Genomic DNA, 27,568 nt, shown 5'->3' on the forward strand with positions numbered 1-27,568 from the left:
ACGGCGCACACCCAGTTTGCGAAATTCCAATTGGGATTTGAACATGGGAGAAAGAAAAGGATGGATGCACAAGGCAGAGGTGTCAAAGAGGTAGCAACAGAGCACACCCAATTTGCGAAATTCCAATTGGGATTTGATTTGTTTGAGTAAATTACAAATTGGGGACTGAAATGGGGAAGAAAGGTAAGGGTGATGAGTTCGGGGGAGATAGGTGGGGAAAAAGGTTGAGGGTGATGAGTTTGGGGGGTGGGTTAGGGGAAGACGGGAGCGGGTGGGATGGGATCTGGGTTTGGGGTGGGGGAAAACAGGAGAAGGGAAGAAAGGTGAGGGGGATAAGTGTGACAGCCCGTTCCGAAAATTTTAAAACGTACGCGTGAAAAGACGATTTTGCCCCTAGTGTAAATTTTCGTTGTGTGGTTGTTTTTGAGCTTGGTGTGGCTGATTGTGGACCACACACACACCCTCCCATATTTTCCCTCACCCTTTCCCCTATCCCTGCACCTGTCCCGTGCCATTTCCCTTCCCATTTTCATATCCCTTGTACGGACACACTCCAAAACCCTTGTAATCTTCACAGATCGAAGAAACAAAGTACATATCTATGCTCATGAGGTCCATAGGAGTTCAACCATACCCATTTCAGGTAAGGATACCTTTGTTTTCACGTCGAACTCGGGATACCCCAATTTTGTTACTGTTCATGCACACGTAAATTCTTATGTTTTTGGGAATTTCAAGCTTGTAGGAAGCTTGGTGAGGTCCTTGGGAGGCTCGGGGTGGTTCGTTTGAAGGTTTTGGACGTCGGGATCGCGAGTTTCGAGGTTGGCCGGAGTTGGGGGTATTTTCCCGGCGAGATTTCGTGGATTTTAGCACTTGAAAATGGTACGATTTTATTCCTTTCGTTGTAAGCTTCAATTTGGTACCAATTTTGTGAAATTTGGTTGAAAACGAAGAAGATAAGAAGATTTAAAGATTTCCCGATTTCCGGCGCCGGAGCCTCACCGGAGAAGTCGACGGAATATTCCGTCAGTTTGGATGGAATATTCCTAACGCCGTTGACGGAATCCGTTAAAGTTAACGGAATATTCCTGACGGCGTTAACTGACGCCGTCAGCGTGCCAGGCACGTGCCTGCGTGTGGCCGTGCCTTGGCCGGCGCGTGGGGGCGCGTGCGGCGGTGAAAATTTTTTCTAAAAATATGGGGATGTTCCTGAGGTTGAGTAGATCGCGTTGGTGTATTCATACACCCCATTTGAGCATTGTATAAGAAGTTATTTCTTAAGGTTGGTTATGTGCTTTAAAAATTAACGTTTTTATAGTTGTTTCGCATATAGGTGATACCTACCCCGAGGACGAGCATGGTCACTCGAGGCAAGGGGGTTACGACCCTTCCACATACCAGTGAGTGGACTTTTGGTTTTCCGTATATACCTATATACTTATACTTTTCCCAGAAATTGATTTAAACCGTTTATTCGTTTATATTCCATGCATTATATTGTCGTTTGTTATGCATTGTTAGTTGCATATATATATGTATGTTTGGTGCTGCGGACGCACAGGTAAGTGTCAGGTGAGTTGTGACTTATGTTTACATTCAGTAGTGATTTGAGATGCATATAGAGAGCTCATAACCTGCACCCCCGGTGTTAGTGCTCCCGCCCAGAGTTGGGCACAGTCCTTCACGTGATGTTCACCTCCCGCACCACACGCTCATCTTGGATCCAAGTTAGGTGCACAGTCCTGTCGTACAGACCACTTTAGGTGGTTCCGACTCGTAGGTGACCCGCGATTATTCGCCCAGCCTTCACATGATCGTAGCACTTGAGCGTATATATATATTACACCCAGGCTTGTCGTACAGACCACTTTAGGTGGTTCCGACTCGTGTGCAGGTCTAGTTAGTGAGATGGAGATTTGAGCTCTAGATTCAGCCGTACAGGTCACGTTAGGTGACTCCGGCTGACAGATTATATGATATTGATGCGATATTACCTGAGCACTTGCATTTTACCTTGAGGTTTTGGCATAGCATATTCCTGAGCATGACTTATATATATATATATTCTATTTTCTGGGAAGTATACAGGTTTTACGGCGAGGGGTTAGAACTTATTTATTAAATGGTTTTCGAAAATCTTTGTTTTTGCCCACTCACGCTTTTGTTTTGCGCCCTTCCAGGTTCTAGTTAGCTAGCGCGTTTGGTGGCTTCCCTGAGGATTTCCCCGGCATATCTGACAGACCACCCTCAGTGTAGGACCACCTTCGGGTGTGATCTTGTTGTGTCGTTTTCTTCCGGACTACATTAGGCTTTCATGCTCTGAACTTAGTGTTCACACTTACGCTTGCACTTGTTCGTTATTACCTTGTGTAAAGCTAGTTTTTATTTATTCGTACTATTTATGTTATTATTTTATTAGCTTCTGCACTGTGCACATGGTTACGTCACTTCCACGTGACGGCCAGCATGCCCTGATCTCGATCGAGGTGTGTCAATAAGGGGTGGGTCCCCATGTAAAAAAAATTGTTAAATGATTTTATAATATTAGTTTTTAATATTTAATTAATTTTTTTAAGCCACGTCACTACTTAACGGAATAGATGACAGACAAATTGACAGAAGGTATGACATTGCCACAAATTCGTAAGATGAGGTATGACATTGTCAATTTTAAAAGATGAGGTATGAAAGTGTCATTCGACCCATAGTTGAGATAGTTTTTTGTACTTTACCCTAGTTTTTAATATTTAATTAATTATTTTTTTTTTTTTATGCCACGTCACTACTTAACGGAATAGATCACAGACAAATTGATAGAAGGTATGATATTGTCACAAATTCGTAAGATGAGGTATGACATTGTCAATTTTAAAAGATGAGGTATGAAAGTGTCATTTGACCCATAGTTGAGATAGTTTTTTGTACTTTACCCTAATTTTTAATATTTTATTAATTTTTTAAGCCACGTCACTATTTAACGGAATAGATGACAGACAAACTAACGGAAGGTATGACATCGTCACAAATTCGTAAGATGAAGTATGACATTGTCAATTTTAAAAGATGAGGTATGAAAGTGTCGTTCGATCCATAGTTGAGGTAGTTTTTTGTACTTTACCCAAAGTTTTTATATCAGTGAAAGTAAAAAATTTAACAAGGGTTTATAAAAAGTTGAGCTACTTTTAGTATTGTCAATTAGTTTTTATAATGAAACTCTCAACTTTTTTCATGGTATTAGACTAAGTGTAGCCTATGTGTGAGCCCAACGGTCACACATGCTCCACATCATTCAATTTGTGTTGTCTACTTGTTTAGCTTGAAAATCCGTCATCCGTGAGAGGGCGTGTGAGGATATGAAGGTAAAAACAGTTTCATGTCGATGAAATGAGAAATCTAGCAAGAGCTTATAACTTTATAAGGAGTTACTCTCTATATTGATAATTAATTTCATGGTAGAACCCCGACTTTTTCACGCGAAACATCTGTTCATGCAATCCCTATTTTCTATACCGATATAAATATATAGAGATACACGCCCCTTAAGGGAAGAGATTCTCATTTTTTTTTTTTTTTTGCTTCCAGAAAATGAGGATTAGTTGTAGAACCACTTTATATGGAATTTCAACGATCCGAACTATTTACTTTGTAAGTCGATTCTTAGATTATCCTTGCAAAAATTCAATTCAGTTTGAAACTATTTGCCTAATTAATTATCACAATGAAATTTCAGTGTTTCTTATAGAACAAAATGTTTATCAATTTCTTTGAACTCAATTAATATTTTTGATTTGCCTACTATTTCACAAAAATAAATTTAAGAGGTGCAACTTGAAAAATAAACAATTCAAATCGTTAAAATTCAATGTTATATGGATCCCAAAGCTAATCCGCATTTAAATAAAATAAAATTCTCTTCCATCAAAGATCTCCCTCCCAGAAACATATATGCATAGATCCAACTAGAAAACCAGACTCGAAATAATTCAGGCAAACAACTTGTCAAGAACATGGGTTTCTGTAGTGGGTGAACGTGCCATTCTTGGGCTCCACTTCCATCAACCCAGCGCTACCCAATTCATCAGTTTGTTGTAACAGTCGGCAGCCCTTCATTCAAAGGCATCTCTATTTTTTGATAAAAATTAAGACTAATTGTGAGAAATGTTCTACATCGAATTTTAACGATTTGAACCGTTTATTTTTTAAGTTGTACTTTATATATAATCTTTGCAAAATATTAATCAGAAATATTTCGAGACATCTAATTGAATAACAAGCATTATATCCTAAGTAACATTAAAATTTCATCATGACAATCAAATGAGTAAATAGTTTCTTAATTATTTTTTTACAAAAATGATCTATAAATGAAGATGTTCGAGTATAAGGGGCCCCGCAACTTGTCCCCATTTTACAAAAAAATGAGAATCCCTTTAGATGTTTGTGTAAACTATGAATGTTCTTGGTGTTCATCACTTCGAAATCGATAATAAATATATTTAGTTTGCATCGGTTCAATGTAGACTAAGATTGCATAATTTTCAATTTATTCGGCCCGAGGTTGAATTAGATTGAATTGAACGTTGGTTTTTAAAACGGAAAAATAAAATATTGAAACATAAAAGTTGTTATCAAATTTACAACAAAACTAAGCTTATAACACAATTTTTTTTTTAACAAAATAACACAGTTTTATTAGTGCGTAATAATTCATTGATGATGTATGCAAAGTAAAAAATAAAAAAATAACACATAAAAATCAAAAATCAAAATCAAATGCTAAATAAAAGTGTTTTAATTAATTATACTAGCATTTGCTTATAGACTTTGGGTTTATGAACACATTTTTTAAAAAAATGAGGAGAGAGAGAGAGAGAGAGAGAGAGAGAGAGAGAGAGAACGTGGGGGAGTGCTTGGCTTTCTTTTTGTTTTTTGTTTTTTTTATATTGAAGGTATTTTAACATCAATGTAGGTGAAGTTTCAATAAAAAACAGTAAAATTTAGACCTGTGAAATTACATTATTGCCCATTATTTTTTTGTGTGATAAAAGACTAATTTGTCTTTTCCCTCTCTTTTGGTTGACAAAGAGGGTTTCATTAATTAGTAGAAATAATGTTTTTTTTAGCCAAACATAATGATATAATGTATTTAATGACTTAAATTTCATTTGTTTTTTCAATTTTAGAGGACTAATACGATCAAAAGAGCTTAAAATTAACTTGAATTGGAAGTTACTGGATTCTCACAATCAAAATGGTCATTTGAACCAACCACATTGGTTTTTCGATTTAAGAATCTAATTTAATCCGGCAAATTATCAAAACCGATCAAAATTAAATTGAATCAATCAGTATGAATGAATTGGATCGGATCAAAGATAAGTGCTAAGAAAATTCTTTCAAAAGTAAGACTCTCCATGAATATCTGTCATTTCCTATTTTTTACACAATATTTTACAATGTTGTCACATAAATTGCCGTTAAACTGTTAGGTTACTTGAGAATCACTTTAACATTTCTTAGATAAAATCTTGAAACGCCCTATGAATTTGTATATTATTAAAAGAAATGATATTAAGATAAATTAATTCAAGTGTTTGGTCAAATTGGGGTGAATATGATGAGTAATAAATTAAAAAATAATATCAAAGGATTTATTCAACTCGTGCGATATTTCCAACCACATAGAGTCATTGTCCCTTCCAATATGAAGGGTTGGAAGAAGTCGCATGAAAGTGATTTTATCAAGAAGTCCAAGTCCAAAAGTCCAAGCGAGTGAATCTTTTGTCCCAAAAAAAAGTCCAAGTCCAAGTCTTTCTTAGAAATTAATTTCCAAGGTTATCAAGTCAATTCCATCTTTGACCATGAGTGTTTTGATAAGAGAAATGTTAAGGAAACTTTTTTAAAAGTGAGATTTTCCGTTACTTTATGTTTTTGGCACAATTTTTATGTTAGTATTGTGCAAAAAAAAAATTTAATAAATAAAGTAGTAGAGAGTCCATGAAGAATCGCATTTTGAGAGAATCTCTTTAGACCATCTTCAAAGGAAATGTCAAATTATAAGAGTCAAATTACAATTAAAGGCTGATGTGGTAATTTGAAGTCTTATGTCAAATTTTGTACTTCTCTAACCGAATTGTCAAATGTTATTTTATTATTTAAATAAATCTTTAAATGATTGTAATTATTAAAAAAAACGTGAAATAAAATTTTTATTGGTTGAAATGTTAATGGAATAAGAGACCCACCATTAAAATGAATTAAAAATAAATTTGACATTAATGTCAAATTTGACTCCAAATCACAAAGCCTTCAAATCCATTAACCAAATAACACTTCGGTTAGATAAACTATTTATGTCAAATATGCACACTAACATTCCACTTAGAATTTTGACATCTCATTTGAAGATGCTCTTAACATTTCTCTTTGTGAATGGGATATTCAAATCCAATATTATTTCACATTCATCACGAAAGTGTGTTGAATTAAATGTTTGCGTGTATGCAACTAATTAATAAAAGGCTTTTTCAATTTTATTTTTGGTACAAGAAAATCCAGTATTATACTTAGAGCCTGTTTACTTGGACTTTCTTGTTTTACTTTCTCGATTCTTTTTTTGTTTAGCAATATTGCTTGATGATTGAAATTGTCTAATTTTTAAATCCTTATTTAAATATCAAACTCTTTGAAATCAACTAAATTAGAAATCGTTTAATAGTTTGTTTGTCAAAATTTTCTGTGTTAGAGTGAGAAACATTCTTCATATATTATATAATCGATTGATATGACTAAATAATTTAAAATTTAGTTAATTTTTTGAAAAAATGATCCTAAAAAGTGACTAAAAATAAACAATTCGAATCTCCATGCTTCATTATATGATAAGAAAGAGTCGAAAAAGTAAAATGAGAAGTTTGGTAACAACATCCCACTAGATAATATCAAGAAAAAGATCCTGGCTGGAATTTTTTTTTTTTAGGGATTATAGGAATTCCATGATTGTGATCGTTCATCGTACATTGTGTAGTTAGTTTTCGTTAGGTACTATTTATATTTAATTTTAAATTTTAAATTTTGGAATGATTCTAACTGCACGATATATTATGAACGGTTGACAAGGATCCTTTTCCATAATAACAAACATTGATTAACTTGAACTTGACAACAATGACAAGATTGCACCCTTTTTATAGGATAAACATGAAGCATTAGATAAAGTTAAGAATATTAAAGTTTCTTATTAGGGTTTCTTCCAGTTAGATTATGACAAAAGCTTGTTGGATCAGTGGATATGCATAGCAAAACAGGGTTATGCAATTTTTATTTTTTGGTTGGACATTTTCTTTCCTTGCTGTAAAAGTTCCTAATTTCCTACTAAATCCTAACATTACAGAACAAATTCCATAAAATCAAATCTTTTTTTATTATTTTCTGTTGGATCCATAAAATCAATCAATCAAAAGTTAGTTAGAACAAATTCCATAAAATCAAATCTTTTATTATTATTTTCTGTTGGATCCATAAAATCAAATCAATCAAAAGTTAGTTAGTTGTCCCTGGGAAATTCGAAAGAAAAAATTTTAAATTCAACCTAACGAGGAAAATTGGTTATTTATAAAATTTTAATTTGATAATTGGTCAAAGTTTTAGTTCAAGAAAAATTAGCTAATTACAAAAGTTTAAGCGTAATCAGCTAAAGTTAAACACTTAAAGTTCCGGGGCAAATCCACTAATTATAAAAATTTAAGGAATAATCAGTTAAAATTAAAATTGAAGAGGAAAATTAATAGCTCTATATAAGTTCGGAAGTAAACTGATAAATACCTCTTCCATAAAATCATTATCTTTTTTTTATTATTTTTTGTTGGATCCAAAAAATCAAATCAATAAAAAAAAAGTAGACAACTATTGCCACGTGTACGAAAACGAGTCACGACACACCGGATTCCCTCCCTCAAAATTTACAGCACACAATTTCAATGTTATCATTTTAACGGACTATTAAACCACCCCCGAAATGCGTAAAGCGCAAAAAAAGCGCATCGGATCCGTTTCGAGCGAGCGAAATACCGAAACTCTTTTGCTCTGCTCTGCTGGGCCGGCGCCGATCGGAGCTCTGTGGTGGCGGTGCTGACATGGGAAAGGAGAATGCGGTGGCGACGATGAGAAGGCGATCTAGGAGGGCCTCGAAGTAGAGACCCCAAGTCGGAGAATATCATGGTCGGGTGCTGCTGCTGAGAGTTTGGCCGTGGTTCTCCGATTTGTGATCCCGGGAAGTTCTGAAAGCTTCTCCTCCGCCTGCCGCCTGCCTTCGGTTTCTGGAGTCTTCGTCGCCATCGTGAAGTATCTGCTGTGAGTTTTGGGGCTGGTTTAACAGGTTGGTTGGCTCTCTGTTTTTCCCCATTTTTTGGTTGGCTCTGGTTTAACTGGTTGGTTGGTTGGTTGGCAAAGATTTAAGAAGTAATTATCTTTTTCAATTTTTATTGATAAAATTAATGGGTTTTAGTTTGTTCTAAAAATTACAGATTTTTATGTATAGATATTGTTTATGGGGGTTGAAGAGGTTATGAAATGGAGGAGAGAAATGTAATTGGAAGAAAAAAGATTTGAACTTTTTGGAGTGGAGGAATTATGTTGTTTATCCTAAGATTTCTCTCGAACGTAGCCAATGTTAATGTCAAAACTATGGCCGATTTGTTTCACAATTTGAATTTGAATCAAGGATAATGGGCTTAAATTCATTACTACTCGATGGTAACTTTAGAATTTGCCTGCCTGCTAAGGTTTTGGTCTCGAAATCCTTGTAAAAGTTTTTACTCTTTGATTTGGCGTCATGTTCTGATTGATATGCTATGTGTAGATGTCGTTCAAAGGCATTGTTCGCGAGCTGCGGGGGATGAAAGATGGAATTGGGAGCATGTCAAGGCGAGTTGGTGAGCGGAAGCTTTGGCGTAGAAGGACGTTGTCGCATATTGCTCCTGATATGGCTCCAACCCCTCCAACTGATGTGATTCAGCAGGGTCAGTGGGCGAACTTGCCTCCGGAATTGCTTTTGGACATAATTCAGAGGGTAGAAGAAAGTGAAACCTCGTGGCCTGCTCGAGCTGTCGTTGTTTTTTGTGGTTCAGTTTGTAAGTCATGGAGGGACATTACGAGGGAGATAGTCAAAACTCCTGAGCAATGTGGAAGGCTCACATTTCCAATCTCATTGAAGCAGGTGTTGCTTTATTCTAATGCCTCTAAAGTTTGTGCTTACTTGTACTGATTGCCTCCTCTGAAATAGCGTTTGTTTTGTGGTGTGCTTTGTGTAGCCGGGGCCTCGCCAGTCTCCAATACAGTGCTTCATTAGAAGGAATAGAGAAACTTCCACATTTTATCTGTACTGTGGTCTGGCACCATGTAAGTAGCGTTCTTATTAGAGAAAATGCAACTTTTTCATCGTGGATTGCAGTTAGTTATATTGTACGTTTCCGTCAATCTTAGGAATAGCATTTCTAAAGATATCTTGCTCCTTTAACATTCTCGCTTTAGATTATTTGCCACGGAGAAGTGTCTGACGAAAAGAAATCTTATAAGTTGCTACATGATGTTCACTTATGCTATTAAATTTACAGCCGAGGGCGAGAAAGATAAATTACTGCTAGCTGCCAAAAGGATCAGAAGGGCAACAAGCACAGAGTTCGTTATATCTTTGGTTTCAGATGATTTTTCTCGATCCAGCAGTACATATGTTGGTAAATTGAGGTAAGTGTGCTCTACTATAATTTGCAAATATCTCAGTCAAGTTATTATTAGTTAATGTTCTCGACAACTCATTCAACAATTGTTTTACCAGGTCCAACTTTCTGGGTACCAAGTTCACCGTATATGACAGCCAGCCTCCATGTGGTGCGGTACCCAAACCAAATAATCGATCATCTCGAAGGTTCCATTCTAAGCAGGTATCTCCAAGAGTACCAGCGTGTAACTACAGCGTTGGCAACATCTCTTACGAGCTCAATATTTTTTGCACAAGAGGTCCAAGGAGAATGCATTGTGCTATGCACTCCATTCCTGTCTCGTCCATTCAGGAGGGGGGCACCGCCCCAACACCAACATCGTTGCCACAAGCCTATGACGAACAATTTGCTGTCTCACCAAGTTCAAAAGAAAAGGATCTGCTCACAGAGTTCAGCTCTACAACCCTCTCGGAGCCAAACATGTCTGCCCCGGGCGCAGAGCCACTGGTTTTGAAAAACAAGTCTCCTAGGTGGCATGAGCAGCTACAATGCTGGTGCCTTAACTTTAGAGGACGCGTTACAGTGGCTTCTGTGAAAAACTTCCAGCTTGTGGCAGCTGTTGATCCGTCCCACAACGTTTCGGCTGAAGAGCAAGAGAGGGTAATCCTACAGTTTGGAAAGATCGGAAAAGACATCTTCACCTTGGATTATCGCTACCCGCTGTCCTGTTTCCAAGCGTTTGCGATCTGCTTAAGCAGCTTCGACACCAAGCCAGCATGTGAATGAAAAACTTGGTTGTAGAACATGATCGTCATTTGCTGAATTCTGTTCTGTAATTTCGAACCATATCCATGTTCTATGTAAAAGTTCTTCGTGCTTGATCGTTTAATTCTGAAAATCGCAGCTATTTCAATCAGTTCATTTTTCTCATGGCTGCCACTCTGGAATCTGTCTCGTAAGCTGTTTTTGCGGTGCAACTGAATCTAAAACTAGAAGTTGAATGAATGTCATCTGTATATAGGGTTACGAGGGCCAAGCATCCATAGATATGTACGCATCATGTTGGTATTAAATGTATTCAATTAGTGTAAGATGCCGAAGAATCGTTCCTGAACTTTCTTTGTTCTGGTCCTTGTGGAACAGTAACGACATGAGTACTCATTACGTTGTATGGTGAGAGCTGTATACAAAATGATGTTTCTCTTTTTCTTTTTATTATTATTATTTTTTTAAATTATTAATAGGAGAAATTGTAGCAATGGTTCCTCAACTGTAATCTGTAATGATCTCTAAACTAAAAATGTATGACTATTGGTCCCTTAACTCCTCAAAACTTGTAGCTATAGTTATTTTTTTCAACTCAAATGAGTCACGTGCCACGCACATGAAGCTAAATCAAAGGGCAAATATGGAAAACTAAATGAAACAATTGTAGCAGTGGTCCTTCAACTTTAACTTGACTGGGGAAATGGTTCCTCAACTTTAACCCAATTAGAGCAATTTGATTAAAGTTGAGGGACCATTGCTACAATTTTCTCTTATTAATATTATTATTAAGAAAATTTAGGGAAGGGGGAGTTTCTAACACAGCGTACTGGTAGAAACCTAACACTCTATTCACTAGTATCTCTAATTGTAAAAGTATCTCCGATTCTCCATGCTTATATGACGGATTTTCAACGTAATGAGCGACAGATTTTCAGCTAATGATGAGAGAAATCTAGCAAAATGATATGCTTAAAAAGTTCTAGATCTAAAGTAAATTCGCACTCGAAAAGGATGATTAAAGAGATTCGTATGAGTCATGCGCGGCACTTTAGGTGACACATGCTTCATTTTGTAAACGACATGTATTCTTGGATTCTTGCTTTATTGCATGGTTTTGGCATCTCAAAAGTAGTTTTAGCTAAAAGCTAATTACTTCTTGATCAAGTCAGAGCTTAATGGTCAAGCATCCTGATTACTCTACTACTGTCGGACAACGACGTTTCAAGTTAATAATGATGCCGGCAGACGACAGACCTGAGCGTAGCCAAGTTGTGTAAGTTGGCTATAAAGTAGACTCAAAATTCAAAGAAGCTTTAGAGAACTCGGTTGAAAATTCAAATTATGTAATGAACGTATCAAACATCAGTTTCATTGCCAGTGAACATTACATTGGAGATTCAAAATGTTACAAATATTACAAAGAGAAACTTCCTCGCGGCGCATAGAATGTGGTTTAGGGATTCCGTCCAGTTTCAGTTCAAGGTCCGGCATTTCCCGTCTCGTTGTTTCGTCGTCGGATCACATTTCTCATCTCACAGTAGAATAGGTAATGAACTCCCTTGAAGTAAACTGAAACGGCTGATGCGGAATAGGGTTCCTGCGGTGCACATTTTAAATGAAATAAATTAAAAAAAAAATCACACTATTTCTCATATCAGTAATCAGTGAGCAAGACAAGATAAGGAGACGCACGGTCGAGGGCCGTAAACTTTGATCTGGCGCACGTGAGTGTCTCTCCCGTTCAGGTGATTCGATAACACAGAGATTTGCAGCATAAAAGTGTTGACAAAAGTTTCCCTGCCAAACATATTTGCACAGAAGATTTCAAAACTCGAACAATAGTCTAATAAATTGAACATGACCACCATATGATCTATTTTTGCAAATGTTTCTTTAAGCATATCATCATCATTCATCAAGCAAATCGGATGCAAGCTTATCTTACCGTCATGTCTTTGAACTACATTGAAGGGAAATGGAACGATCACTTGTTCGATTTGTTTGTCTTAGATTCATGTCACGACTTTTGTGCTATCACAAAATGAAATAAGATGTCATTTAACCCAATTTATTTCCCAACTTCTTTCTCATCTCTCTGATAATTAGGGAGAACAGTTACATTCTAAATATTTTTCAATGAAGTATTAGATATCAGATCAAGAAGACGAATTGGACAACTAACTTTTGAATTGTTAACAACAAAATCCTACCCATCAAGCCACTACTCACCAAGATTTAAATTTGCGCACAGATGGAATGACAACAATGCATTGTAATCAAAACAATACAGAAACGACATGTAGAAATATGCATGACTACAAATGCTCGAAAACAAACAACGGTTTCACTGCATACCTTGGATCATTTCCAGACAGTGATATATGAACCCAACCCGTTGGCTTATCAAGCTCCACGGTTTTTATGTCCTACAATCATTTGCAGCAAGATAGTCAAAAGTTAACCTAATTGGGTCTATGCCAGCATCACAATGCAGTATATTACAAAAGATAATATATGAACAATTAACTGTTTTTCTTTTTGGTACGATATTCTAAATTACTCTAATCTATAAGAATTTCAACTCGGGGTACACTGACTTGGCCAACTTGCCTAATTCACAATTGCGAATAATTCACTGTTCAAACCAACTAACCAAGCATAAAACCACCCAGAAGAGATAAACATACTACCTTCAAGTTGTGAAAGCCGTCGCCAGCTCGGATTGAGATCTTACACGGCGTATAGCTCTCATCAAGCTTGAAATCCACATAGAGAACAACAAGCTGAAATTTATTTTTGGTGGGAAAAATAAAAACCCATCAGTCAAAATTAAATTTTGGATTTTTAAACAACTGAAAATTTTAAACTTTCAGACGTACTTGGAGCTTCACTTTCCTCTGGAATTGAACGTTCACCAAATGAGGCTGCGCACCGTCGGATCTGCAAACCAAGAACAAACAAACAAAATTAAAGTTCAAAGATTTCAAATTTTTTAGGGACTAAAAAAGGGAAAGGGGAATTGAAGCAGAGACTGCCAGTAGGTGTCGAGATTGTCGTCACGGAGAGACGAAACGCCATTGCCGGCCTTGCAGGAGCTGACGCTCCAAGCAGCCTTCTTGCCCATTTCTCTGAGATCGTCGTCGACTACCAGCAGCTGGTTCCCTCCCGTCAGCTTCGCATCCTCTTCTCCCTCCGATGACTCCGTCGCCATTGCCTCCTCTTCTATGATTGATTCTTTGAACAGGAATTAGAAGAAAAAGAACCGTAATTTGATCGAGTTCCTAAAACCCAAAAAAGCCTAGCTGGATAGCAGAAACCAATCAAATCAAAACCCTAAATCCAAAATCTGCAAAAGTGAAGCGATTGCCTCGGTGAGGAATTTGAATTGTGTCTTCCGTGGCCTTTCAGGGGTATGATTGAAAAAAAAGGAGAAGTTTTAGTGGCGCTGGTTAAATTGGCCGTTTTGATGGGAGGAAAATTGAATAAAGCAAAATTTTGCGCTAGAGGAAGGGCTTGAACCTTCGACCTTGTGGTTAACAGCCACACGCTCTAACCAACTGAGCTACTCCAGCTTTTATTATTTTATATTATCCCTACATATTTTTCAACAAACAGTATTTCTTAGAGGTTAACGCCCATTTTACTTTCTAACAAAAGTCCACCGAAACAATTGTTCTCTTCAACTGAAGTCAATAAGTTACATATCATTTGCATATCATTGACACTCTAGAAAAGTTTTCATGCACTCGTTCTTTACTATATGAGGGACATAGAAAGTGTGTCGGAACATGTTGAAATGTCACTAACAGTCTTCTATCATATAATAGTTGGAGACTTGCCACTAATAGAGGGTGAATGAGATTAGAGTTAACGATTTAACGAGTTAAATTGCGTGGGAATATATGATCCAAAGGTTACTAGAAAATGAAATCATATCTTGTTTGATTTGGAAGAATGTGTTGATAAAAAAAATAACCAACGCATGAGAATGAGAAAGGAGAATCTAATCCAATGTTGCTTGTGAAATAAAATTTTATGTTGTTGGAATTTTTTTTTTTGTGTTCGAAACAGTTGATAAGTGATTGGGCGTGGAATAGTTCATGTCAGAGGGCTGGGCAAACCGTTGGAGTTTTTACATCTTCCTTCTCAAAACCGCCAACAGGATCCTCTCTGGATCCTTTGGTGAGGATTTTCGGGATCCATGAATAGGATCCGTGAATAGTGTTTATTCATCGTACATCGTGCGGTTAATTTTTATCAGGTACTATTTGTGTTTAATTTTAAATAAAAATATTTAAAATGATTTTTAACAGCATAATGTACGATGAACGGACACGATTCACGGATTCCGGATCCTCACAAAGAGGATCGAGGATCCGGATTCTCAAAACCGTACCTTTTCCCATTGAACTTCACCAACGCTTGCCATTTTAGAGCACTTAACCCAGGCAACCACCTGACTAATGCATCTCCAAGTTTCCACTTACCATCAACTGCGTGACAACATACAAAGAAGATAAAAATCTGATCCAGCACCAGCGCCTGCACACTGAAGTTCCGGCTTCTGAGCTTCTGAAGCCGTCCTGATACGGCTGAAAGAGCGTAGCAGGATTGTCTTTCCCGGCTCATTGTTCATTGGTTTAACTGAAACAAACGTGAAACCTTACAAAACCAGGCAAATTACAATGACAAAAGGAAAGCGCATCAAATAACATCATATTGTATACACCTTACTTAGTATGTATATATACAGCAGCAAAAGGGAAGAGGATACATTATGAATGAAGAAAAAAGCCCACGACTTTGCTGAAATCTAGAAACCCGATAAAAAAAACCTAAGTGAAAATTAGTATATGATTACAGAGACCTGCCAACTCCTTTCCGTATTTACCTACAACGTGAGGATACTTTTCCTCACTTCTTAAGAACCACAAAGCGCTCCAGCCTGGAAGCAATTAGTCTTACCGGGCAGAAGAGATTTGGAGACGCTGTGGCATAAGAAGCAAGCCAACAGAGAGGCTTCATTTCTTCTTTTTCAGTGCAAGGGAACAGGGTTTTGAGAACATGGACATTAATGCTGAAGTCTTTGATGATTTCTTTTCAGTAGAGCAATTTCCGTCATCTCTGGATGCATCACGGTCAGTAGATCCAGAGCATTCGTGCTCATCGGCATATTTGAAGTCTCTTAAGAGCCGTCGCACTTCCAACGCACTTGTCTTTGCTCTTGCTGTCGCCTTGTTAGATAAATCGACAAGCGATGGGATAACACCCTCGTGCATGACCAACTGACAATATTCATCACGCTGAGAGCATAAAGAAACGAGGATATCAACAGCATGCTCTTGGTCCTCACTGCTGCCTGTCTCGAGGAGTTCAGCAATAGAAGCAATGCATCCATGTGTTTCAGCAATCGAAATCCTGGCCTCTTCTGTATCGCACAAATTTTTAAATATAGAAATGCAGACTCCCGAAAGAACGTCATCTTTAAAGAAAGAAACCAATTTTGGTATGCACTCCAAAGATACAATTTTTGAGCAAATGTCCTTAGATAAGGACAAGTTACGCAAAATCTTAATGGCTTGTCCTTGTAAATCTTTGTTCTGGGAGTCGAGGAGTTTTAGAATGGATGTAAGTGCACCAGATTCTGAGATCTTAGACCCGCAATACTGGTGGCCAGACACAACTTCCAGTATGGCAAGAACTTCTTCCGTTACCTTTGAATCAAGATAATATGCCAGCAGATTATATGCCTCTTCACGTAGATACGTTATCCCATTTCTACAGTAGGCAGCAAAAACGAAATTAAAAGAATCTAAAAAACAACCGCAGTATGGATTTGATGCATAAAACAGTTCACTAGACCACAACTTAGGCATGCAAGAGTAATGAATTCCCAGCTACAAAATAAAAAAAAATTACCTGCTTTTGCTCACAAAGGTCAGTAATAATTCCAATCCATCCCTCTGAGCTTTTACATCGTCCAGGTAATGCGCGTCCCTCAAAAATTTGATGAGAGGTTCAACAAAATTCTTAGATGACATAGCATAGGAAGCTTGAGGATTGCATTTCAAATGGTTTTTGACATCTTCGACAGCCTTGCACTGGGATTCCCATTGGAGTTCACCGAGTTCAGATGGAAATTGCACACCAGTCTCGCGTTTTTTAGCATTCTGGTAGTTCAGAGAATCATTGTCGTTCTGCACCAAACTCGAGCCATTTTCAATCTTATTGCGCGATGAGTCCGAATTGTAACTGGTATCTAAGGACCCAAATGATATATTGCTGAAGTCCATCTGTAGGTGAAGATCATTCATAGAGCTGCCTAAACTAGCAATGGAAGTGGACGATGTTTCCCATGAGAGGGCTTCTGGTTGCACACTTGGGTCCGGAAGGGCAACTCCGTTCTGTGTACACCACCTTGATATTAACTCCTTCATGGCAATGTTCGGAGTCAATGACAGGTTGTTTAGTTTCACATTAGTATTTGGGCATGTATCGTGACCCTCATCAAACCACTTCTGTATCCACATCCTTTCATATGTTTGTCCAGAATCAATGACAACAGGATCGTACATCATTCCGGAAGATATTCTACACATAAATGCTTCAGGAGGTACAGCTCCACGAAACAAGTTTCTTTGTGCCTTGGACTCGCCATAACCAATGGGAGATTCAATTTCAGCGTGTTGATTAGATTCAAAACCATTTCCAGAATTCTCAGGAACAAATGATCCTTGTTGCTGCTCTGAGGCACTCTCTGTTTGCTTTCCCGTTATCAACTTTCCATGCTTATTCAATAGATACATGAAATAAGTCAAAATCTGTTTTTTTCGAGTTTCATTGTCGCCAACTTTATCTAGCAGCTTCTTAATAGATCTTTTCTCCATTAAGATTGCCTTCGATGATGTAATATGGAGCCTAAGGGATGCAATTTGAAGAGCCTTGATTTCATAATCCTCCCTTTGGTTTGATCGAGAAGAATCATTATGAAGCAATTCTCGAACAACCCTCCCTGCTTCTTCTTCAGATGGGTCCACTATAAATGTTGCACCTTTAAGATCATCAGCTACTTGAGAGATCTGCAAATGACATTTCATCATCATCTCAACCAAATAACTGAGACTTAATTGGTATGAACCAACATAAAAAATTATAAATTATATGACACAGATTATGGTGATCTCGAGCCCAGCTGACATTACTTTTATACAAAAAGCCCCAAATCATTAACAAAATATGCTTCCGGAAAAGAAAAAAAAAAGGCTAGTACGTCAAACCTTCAACATTGTTTTGATTGATGGATAATATCTATAAAGGTTTGACTTGAGCAATGATCAATCAAAAAATGATTGTTGTACTGTTGCATGCAGGTCTATGCCCAGCACCCCAATCTAAAGGGATTTGGATTGTGGGAAAAGGAATTACAAAAAGATCATGCAAATTTTAGTAGGAAAAAGGGAATGTAAGTTGACAAACCTGCATCACCAACATCATTGGAACCCAGTTCTGAATTTCCCGTAAGCTTTGCTCCAACAATTTCCTTGATTTTTGACATCTTAAAACTATCACATCCCCAGTAACTGCCTGCAAGTCAACCATAAAATGACAGGTAGGTACACAGTTCATATTGGACAAACCGTAATGACAAAACTAAAGAAATTCCTTGATTATGCATTTCAACACAGCTAACCCGTAGGCATTGAAGAAAGCTTCATAAAGAGAGTTTCTCAAACGTAAGTTTCATTGGGAAATGTAGAGGTTTCCTAGAAGAATAAACATCCTAAAAAGGGATGCAGTAGGGAGCAATTGCAGCTGCTGTTCCAGCAACTAATTTCAGAAATATTTTTTTCAAATACTTGAAAAGCGATTTACAATATTGACACATTTAGAGAGAGAGAGAGAGAGAGAGAGAGAGAGAAACAGAATTCATCTCACTCCATGTAATTTCTTACACTAAATCATCCAAGGGTACAAACCAGGTAGAGTTTACTAGACTCGCTGCAATGCTGAAGAAGTAGCTTGGCTTTCTCAATTCCACTATTTAACAAGCATAGAGCCTGTATTCCTGTTGAGCAGCGAGGTCGAGCTGCTTCTATCTCTGGAAATATCCTGGAGATTTTATCTACCAACCTCAGAAGTTCCGAGCACATTAAACGATGAACCTGTTACCACGAATAACAATTATGTAAAAATTTCTAACTAATATGACTAAACAATTAAATAAAAACACTTAAAAAGTTTAAGGACACATAATCTCAAGTCTGAGGTTCCTCAGAGTATCCATTAGAATTACAAGGAAACATGATCATTGTCACTTTCCTGAAATTAGGTCTCAGTTAAATACATCCTAACATCTCTTCTTTTTTTCTTTTCTTATTTTTCCCACACAATTGCAGAAATAGCATAAGGGTAATATTCTGTTATCTTGAAGAAAGATCAGTAATTACGTGGTTTTTCTCGTCCCATGTATTATATTTGCAAACAGCACCATATTATCTCCTTCCAAAAATCAGCTATTGGTTGTAAAAATAGTCATGCCTATAGCAACGGCAACAGATACCCAAAAAACGACAAGTTGTGTAAAATTTGGACTTCATTTCATAAGGAAAACTAATGAAAAAGGCTTGAAAACTTTAAGTTTTAATCAAAATGACAAAAAGGTGTTGTAAGTGAATAGTATCAGAAGTGACTTTTTAAAGTAAAAAAATATCTTTTTCGTTAAAAGTGAACAATACCAAGAGTGTTTTGTTAAAACTCCCTATTTCATAAATCAAATACAGACTAGACAATTCACAATTTCATTAGTTTGGTTTAAGAAGAGTTGTCCCTTGTTGTAAGTGACAAAAGTTGATCAGACATCAATGCAATGAATGCATCTTCAAAATTAAACATCGAATATGCAACAAAATAAGAGACTTATTTAGCATATTATACCTTAAAGGAATGATGTTTTCTCGCTGCCTCCACCACTTCAGCAGCACCGTTACCCATTCGAGAGAAATTATCTCATATCTGGGCATTCAATAAGAAAAAGATGGTTACTTTCATGTGTTTGTAACATATTATGAAAACAATCTGATATTCCATAAACGTCAATCCATACGCAAAACGATGTGATTCAGGCACAAGTTCGGAGCAAACCCAAATTTGAAACTTTATAGTTTCACATTAAAGCATTAGTCAGAAATGGTAAACAAGAAAAGTCAAGAATTCATCAAAAAGTAACACTCGCCATAAAATTAGGTTATAAAGTTTATAACATTTCCATATCAAGAACCATATGCAGAGTCTAGCAGAGCTCTTGACACAAAAGCAATTTCATTTCTATGCAGCATAAACGAATTGTTTACCAATAACGGAATTCGGGTACAAAAAAATCATCACAGAAGACCAAATTTGATAACTTCAACCGGGAAACGTTCATGTTTGGATTCATGTACGCCGCATAGATTCACAATTTCACATACTAACTTGCTAAAGTTCTTACAAATTATTAAATAATACTCGAGTTCTTGCACAAGTTTGATCGACTTTGAGAATAGAGTTGAAGACTGCAAAAACTTATGCAGGAGGACCCCTTTCAATCTGTGTTTTCTTTTATTTACATCAATACATGCCAATGAGAATATATAAATACACAAAAAATATTACCTTCCAAACTGAAAAGAGGGACTCACCCAGTGAAGGAGAATCAGAAGTATGCTCACAAGCTTCCTCCTCAGTCTTTAGCCCGACAGAAAGACTAAATTTTGAAAATAACCACAACCCAATTCCTAAACCACACAAAATATTACCTTCAAAACATTCACCTCTCAGAAACACCTTGAAATCCCCACAAAGTTGTCCAATTTCCAGCAGAATTCAGCTTCTTTCAGTGTTGAGAAGCTATCCCAGAAAACAGAAAGCAGAAGAACAAACACTTGGTCTGCACAAACTATTCAGATTAACAAGACCCAGAATTAGATTCCTTCTGGGTAAACCACACAAACCAAAGAAACACCTATCAAATGAAGTAGCTTTCATATCCAAAAAGCAAAAAATAAAAGAACCCAGAAAAAATAATAACAAAAAAAATAAAATTACAATTTTCAGAAAGTAAGGCGTTGCTGCTGCATGCGCCCACACGAAGGGCAACCAAGTCTTTGCACTACAAAACTAAAAAAAATGCTAGTTTTGGACTTTAGGAGCGAAGCAAATACAAGTCAACGTGGACTTGGCCAAAAAAAAAAAAGTAAATAAATAAACAGTCATCGTGCACGAGGTCTTCTGGTCTTCCACGACCCCAGAGAGCAAAAGCAAAAGCAACCATCACCACTTTCGCTCCGTCACCTTTCTGTGACGGCTGTGATGTTCAACATGAATTTGGGGAAGGAAAATTTAACTACGTAGCTTAAGCTTGATTAAAACGACTTCATATGAAATAATTCAATAGGTTTTAATATTAGCGCCCAACATATTGTTGAATGACTTCACATAAAATATTACTTATATACTTTAATACAAAAAAATTATTTAGTCCACATAAGATTATGAATGCACCTTCGGATCATTTTTACAGTATATTATTTTCTTCAAGCTCTCGAAGCCACTTTCACCCGCTGTTGAACTCAACGACACAATTTAATGCAATGTCATTTATTACATATCAGTTTGTGTTTATAATATTTCATTCGATTGGTTGAAATCTCTTTAGAGAAAATTGAACATGTTTGTTTTTTATATGGTTGAGTTTGCTGTTACCTGTTCGGCATATACAAAAGACAAATATTGAAAACCTCATGAAGCACTTAGGACAACTTGTCATAATCCTTACATTATTGTCCTTACTCAAGCCAATAGAAGTAATAGTCTTCAATGTGATGGGTTGATGATGATGGGGCACTTCCGAAATTCTCTTGAACAATATTTTGAATTCACTTGCTAAGGTTGCAAAGGCTCTAATCTATTTTTTGCAAAACTTGGTTTGCATTCGATGCTTTTGATCCAATTTCTTCAAATACAAAATTTAAAATCTCCTTGACCGCTATTCGTTCGATGCTTTTGCAAAACTTGGACCGCTGTTCATTTGTTTTTTCTTATTTAATGGAGATTTTTCATGAAATAACTAAAATAATTGACAATAAACTAACTCAAGAACTAATTTTATCAATTTTAATTATCAAAAACTAAAGTAATAAATTATACTAATTATAAATGTTATTTTGACTAAAAAACTTTATTCGCAAAAACCTTGGGAGGGGGGGTCCTCTGTCTAATTGATCAGTTTGGCTTTTCCAAGATTTATTTTGATTTTGTTTTCTTCCGGCCTTGGCATTTGATTTGCGGGTGACTTGACTAAAAGTACATGAAACATATATGGCCCATCACATTTTGAAGAGTCAGTGGAAGACTGTTAGTGACGGTCAGTTGTCAATCCTAGTTCTTATTAAGAAATATCTATGCGCATCACAACTCAAAGAAAAGAACTAAAGAAGTAATCACCCAAATGAATAATAATAGATGTTAATAAACAGTAATCGATAAAATGTATCTTCATTCTTAAAAAATGAGCTGATCCAAAATCTAGTTAGTTTGTATTAAAATATTATTTTTTATTTATAAAATAATAAATACAAAATTAATTTTTAATTTCAGATATAATTTTTAACAAATCTTGTCACGCCACGTATCATTTTCCGAAGGTATTATTTTGAAAAATAATAATACTTAAGATATGAAAGTTAAATGTTTTGAATATGTTGTAAATAATTAAAATAGACCCTAAACCTGAGGTATGAAAATTTACCCAAGTTTTAATCAATGAAGTAAGAAAAGAAGGAATGAAAATCTAGGATTTGGATCCTTTCCGGATCCCCTCCTGGGGATCTCAGGGATCAAGATACAAAGACCATTCATCAAAGATCGGCCACAATTAAATGTTTTTTTACCCAAAACGAGATTGTTTTACTTTTAAAAATATAAAAAGCATTTAATTGTTGCCGCACGATCTTTGATGAGCGATCCTTGTGTCTTGATCCCAGGATGAGGATCCCTAGGAAGGGATCCGGCGAGGATCCAAATCCGAAAATCTAGTTTCTCTTTTTAAAAAGCTCCTGTACCTGCTATATGGTTGTCTTGTCGACCGACTCGACAGACAATCTTGTAGTAAATATTTCATGGCTCCACAAATCAACACATGCATGCAAGCAGGCCACCCGACGAAAGCAAATTTCAGTTCACCACAGAACCAAAATCAACAACTCCAAAAGCTAAGATATGCATGGTTCAACAATTGTACCATTGCAGAAGCAGTTCTGATACTATGGAGTCACTAAAAGTGCTTTTGGGTTAGTTTTCAGTATGAGCTGCATCATGATGATCAATCAAGTCAGGCCTCTCAACATATACCCACACAATAATCATATCGTATCTTGGCCAATTTAGACAAACCATAAACTTCTTTGATCGCCTCTACTGGATATATATAGCATTCCCAGACTTAGATACATGTATATATATTGTATGGTATCGTGTATGCAGCATAACAATACACATTATTACAGTCATGCATACACAGTAGTATCAGTTGGTATATTGAACATGTGATCATCAAGCGAAACTTGCGGCTGCTGAACCATGGCATGCTCATTGTAGATGTACCAAACAAATGTACTGTAGAGGCCTCTACGATACATATGTTAGCAGTTTAGGTACGATGCATGTTAAACTCATGAGTAGAATTTACAATTAAAATTTAGTTTACGGAAAAATAGTGTGGCTCACGTCACAAAGAGGAAATGATGGGACAATATATGCTAAGCAGCTAACACATACTTCATCGAATCTTCTGATATGATTAGGAAACCAATGCTAAACTAAAATCACAGGAAAAATTCTTAGCGGATTATTTTTATGTAATTCGATCCCCTTAAAAGTTGTTTATTCTCATGCTTACGCTAGCTTAGCATAAGATGCCTAATCAGGAGCAACCTGCAGAGCTTAAAGCAAAAAAAGAAATCAAATTGACTAATTTAGGGTTTATGAAAATCCACCACATGTGCGGGGGCGTGTTGAGAGTTGTTTCACATCGGTGAGGGACAAGATTTGCTATGTGCTTATATGATCTTGGGCTACTCCCCATATTGCCAATTGGTTTTATGGTGGAACCCCAATTTCATCAAGTTATATGGCATTTTAGCTAAAATTTTCTCTATGATGGTCAATTGAAAGATTTGGTTTGTAGCACATGTTTCATAGTCATAAAGAATAGGAGTTATATGGCATTTTAGCTAAAATTTTCATTTGAGATTCCCATAATTCTTCACTTTGGGTCATGAGATTTGAAATTGTTAAACATGGTCCTGAGTTTATCCTCGTCAATCATTTGGTAATTCAATTAAAAATCTCTGTTAGGTAAGGACCAATACAACAAAAATATTCTCAACCAAATAAACAATGGGTCAAAATAACTTAAAAATTAAGGTCTTTTTCTCATTTGTTTTTTCTTATTTAATGAAAATTTTTCACGAAATGACCAAAATGATTGATAATGAACTAACTCAAAAACTAATTTTATGAATTTTAATTATCAAGAACTGAGGTAATAAATTATATTAATTATAAATGCTATTTTGACTAAAAAGCTTTATTTGCAAAAACCTTGGGAGGGAGGGACCTCTGTCTAGTTGATCAGTTCGGCTTTTCCAAGATTTATTTTGATTTTGTTTTCTTCCGGCCTTGGCTTTTGGTTTGTGTGTGGCTTGACTAAAAGCATAAGGAACCTCTAAAAGTGAAGTGAGTGGTGACATGTAGGGTCGAATTAAAAACTCAAAAGTACAAGAAACATATATGGCCCATCACATTTTGAAGAGTCAGTGGAAGACTGTTAGTTACAGTCAGTTGTCAATCCTAGTTCTTATTAAGAAATATCTATGCGCGTCACCACTCAAAGAAAAGAACTAAAGAAGTACTCATCCAAATGAATAGTAATAGACCACAATAAATAGTAATTAGTAAAATGTATCTTCATTTCTAAAAAATGAGCTGGTTCAAAATCTAATCAGTTCGTATTAAAATATTATTAATTTTTTTTATAAAATAATAAATAAAAAATTAATTTTTGATTTCAGATATAATTTTTAACAAATTTTGTCACGCCACGTATCATTTTCTGAAAGAACAATTTTTGTAGAAGATGGTTAGGTATTTATATATATATATATATCAGTCAAACTTTATGTATTTTTAAACATTTTTTTTGTAAATTTTTATAAATTTTTTATTAAATTAATTAATCTGGATCATTGGATTTCAAAAATGTTGAAATCCAACAGCCCAAAAGTGAACACGTGGGCCATGGTGAGATTCTAACATTTTTTTTAAAGTCTGAAACGCACGCCCACGCGCTCGTGTATCCCAAGCGCCAGTCGCAAAAAAGAATCAGTTGTGGCTGACGTCATGCTGACATTAGATAAGTCGGTTCCTCAGTCAGCCTATTTTGGGCCGGCCTAGAGACTGTGGTGGACTTTGGGCCGGTCTATTTTGTGGAGTGAAGTGGGTTTTTAGAGTGTTAGCCTATTTTTTTAGGCTTTGGGTCAGCCTCTTAAAGAGGGCTGTAGTTACTCTAATCACTCAGTCTCATTTGAGCCTGGCTTGTATGAAAAGCCTTCTAATAATATTCTCATCTAGATATTTATCATAGGTAAATATTTCCAATCTTCTTAATCTGGTGGGTCAACACTAAATAGTGATTGACATTAGTGTTAGTTTTATATGAGAAACAATATGGAAGAACTTGCATGTAACATCGTGAACACCACTATCCTCGTCATTTTTATGTACCTCTCGTTACTACATCGGATGCATAGAGATAGAATAATTAGGAATAAATGTTTTGCGATTACATCACTCGTTTGTCATGTAATTTGTAGACACAAGAAGATATATTCATTAACACATACGATTTTCTCACAAATAGCATGACACGTAAAACCTTTGCCTCATAAATAAATATCCGATCATAAATGAGTTTCCAATCATATGCTCATGCTAGCCATAATTGACATTTTCTCATAATCACTTGTTTCATATATATTTCTACCGAGAAATGCAAATGAGACCCTCTTAAAAGTGAAACTCTCTATAAACTCTTTGTCACCTTATGTTTTTTGTGTAATATTTTATAATATTAGCATAGACATTAACGTTAAACTATAAAGTGTCAAAAAGTCCCACTTTGAGAGAGTATCCTTAACATTCACCTTTTCTTTGTTTCAATGACTTTGATGTTCTATTCTGGCTAGAGCAATAATTGTCCAGAGGCAAACCTCATGTCATTGTTCTACTCCAGTCAAGTGAATACCATCTTTTAAGTTTTAACCCAACTGCTTCGTTGAAAAGCTTATAAATCTTCTTCATCTTAGTGGCCTTTTCACTTTCTTTTGTTTATGTTTGGAGCCAACCTCATTAATTTATTTACAATTTACAGTAACGTTACAGGCCACACAAATGTTTTAAAAGTCGACAAATTTAAAAAATGTTTACTTGTAACAAAAGTTACCGCGTAGTTTTGTTTTTCTTGAGAGATTACAAAAGTCTAACAGCTTAAAGCTTAAGCAACATCTGCTACAATTATCTTTAGGACAGAGGTCAACCTTACCTTTCAAGATTTTAGTTTAAAATAAAATACGCTCTCATTAGTCATTAGCATAATGTTTGAACAAGAACTCAAATACTTGTTTGAAACAATGAAGCATGCATAGTTTTGGGCCTTCGTGAGGCCTAGAAATGACGTTATCATTTTGGGTTCATGTTTTAAAGTTTTCTGAAGATTTATATTAGGAAAAATAAAATTTGTGAAGAAAAATATAGGAGCCCATCTTAGCCGTAAAGGGCCGGCATGCATTGCTTGCAAATTGAAACCCTAAACGGACCATACCTAACATGCGGTTGAGATTTAATAAAGGATCATTTTAGTTCCGGTTCTTAATCAATTTAATTGTTAGACTGAAATCTTGTTTGTTTAAATATTTTAATCGAGATCCTTAACATCATTTAAGAGATTTAACTCACACATATATGTATTTAATGTCCCACAATAAACAATTCAAATAATATTTTTAAAATTTAATAAATACTTAAAAATAAATATTAGAGTAATATTGTTCTTCACAAAATTATAGCAAGAAAATAAATACATATAATTAGCATGGGTACATTTAGCAAAATTAAAAATGGGTACAAATAAATAAAAAAAATATGGGTACAAATACAAATAAAACTTTAAAAAATATGGGCACAAAAAGAAATTAATATATGGGTACAAATTAAAACTGAAAAGAAAATTGGTATTGTCACATCCCACCCCGAGGTCCACCACATCCCAAGCCTGCTCCACCATCGTAGCACGATATTGTTCACTTTGGGTCCTGACCACGCCCTCACGGTTTTGTTTCTGGGAACTCACACGAGAACTTCCCAGTGGGTCACCCTTCATGGGATTACTCTCGCGCTACTCGCTTAACTTCGGAGTTCCCATAGAACCCGAAGCTAGTGAGCTCCCAAAAAGCCTCGTGCTAGGTAGGGATGGGAATATACATATAAGGCTTACAAGATCCACTCCGTTGGGCGATGTGAGATGTTACAATCCACCCCCCTTAGGGCCCCCGACGTCCTTGTCAACACACACGCGGCCAGGGTTAAGCTTTGATACCAAATCGTCACATCCCCGCCTGGGGTGCACCACATCCCAAGCCCGCTCCACCACCGTAACACAATATTGTCCGCTTTGGGCCCCGACCACGCCCTCACGGTTTTGTTTTTGGGAACTCACACGAGAACTTCCTAGTGGGTCACCCATCATGGGACCGCTCACTGCGCACTTGTGTACTTAAGCACTTTTAGGTTTTTATTTATTCACATTTTATATACTATCACACTTTATGACTTCGTCACCTTCCATGTGTCGGCCAGCACAGCTCAATTTAGGGTCCTAATGGACATTTCGGGTCGGGGTGTGTTAGGTACAACTTAAAAAAGGGTTGCAAATTAAAATTTGGTACAAACTATAAATATAAATATACCAATTGTAACATTTTTAACAC

At 36.3% G+C, this 27,568-nt stretch overlaps 3 protein-coding genes and 1 non-coding gene across 6 annotated transcripts; 1 reads left to right on the top strand and 3 right to left on the bottom strand.

Annotated features, from left to right (window-relative positions):
• Nucleotides 1-7,942: 7,942 nt before the first annotated feature.
• LOC137747371 (tubby-like F-box protein 5) lies at nucleotides 7,943-10,654 on the top strand. Its single transcript, XM_068487470.1, has 5 exons — nucleotides 7,943-8,377; nucleotides 8,861-9,217; nucleotides 9,312-9,399; nucleotides 9,615-9,744; nucleotides 9,836-10,654. The coding sequence occupies exons 2-5, from the start codon at nucleotides 8,861-8,863 to the stop codon at nucleotides 10,503-10,505; spliced, it is 1,245 nt and encodes a 414-aa protein (XP_068343571.1). The 5' UTR covers nucleotides 7,943-8,377; the 3' UTR covers nucleotides 10,506-10,654.
• Nucleotides 10,655-11,813: 1,159 nt separating this feature from the next.
• Nucleotides 11,814-13,897, bottom strand: LOC137748483 (anaphase-promoting complex subunit 10). Its single transcript, XM_068488643.1, has 6 exons — nucleotides 13,520-13,897; nucleotides 13,367-13,427; nucleotides 13,178-13,270; nucleotides 12,843-12,913; nucleotides 12,180-12,284; nucleotides 11,814-12,084 (listed from the first exon to the last, which is right to left on the bottom strand). The coding sequence occupies exons 1-6, from the start codon at nucleotides 13,696-13,698 to the stop codon at nucleotides 12,015-12,017; spliced, it is 579 nt and encodes a 192-aa protein (XP_068344744.1). The 5' UTR covers nucleotides 13,699-13,897; the 3' UTR covers nucleotides 11,814-12,014.
• An 88-nt stretch (nucleotides 13,898-13,985) lies between these two features.
• On the bottom strand, nucleotides 13,986-14,059 carry TRNAN-GUU (transfer RNA asparagine (anticodon GUU)). The gene has a single exon. It is a non-coding gene; the product is annotated as a tRNA-Asn (tRNA).
• A 1,132-nt stretch (nucleotides 14,060-15,191) lies between these two features.
• LOC137748151 (U-box domain-containing protein 5-like) lies at nucleotides 15,192-20,622 on the bottom strand. Of its 3 annotated transcripts, XM_068488246.1 has the most exons (7): nucleotides 20,571-20,622; nucleotides 20,165-20,421; nucleotides 19,422-19,499; nucleotides 18,464-18,649; nucleotides 17,964-18,071; nucleotides 16,407-17,566; nucleotides 15,192-16,265 (listed from the first exon to the last, which is right to left on the bottom strand). In XM_068488246.1, exons 3-7 carry the CDS (start codon nucleotides 19,476-19,478, stop codon nucleotides 15,509-15,511), a joined length of 2,268 nt encoding a protein of 755 aa, XP_068344347.1. In that variant the 5' UTR covers nucleotides 19,479-19,499; nucleotides 20,165-20,421; nucleotides 20,571-20,622; the 3' UTR covers nucleotides 15,192-15,508. The 3 variants fall into 3 exon arrangements, with proteins under 3 accessions (XP_068344347.1, XP_068344348.1, XP_068344346.1); XM_068488247.1 differs by lacking the exon at nucleotides 20,571-20,622 and having other exon boundaries at nucleotides 20,282-20,547; XM_068488245.1 differs by lacking the exon at nucleotides 20,571-20,622 and having other exon boundaries at nucleotides 20,165-20,547.
• Between the last annotated feature and the right edge of the window lie 6,946 nt (nucleotides 20,623-27,568).

This window comes from Pyrus communis, chromosome 10 (genome assembly GCF_963583255.1).
Source record: "Pyrus communis chromosome 10, drPyrComm1.1, whole genome shotgun sequence".
Classification (NCBI taxonomy): domain Eukaryota; kingdom Viridiplantae; phylum Streptophyta; class Magnoliopsida; order Rosales; family Rosaceae; genus Pyrus; species Pyrus communis.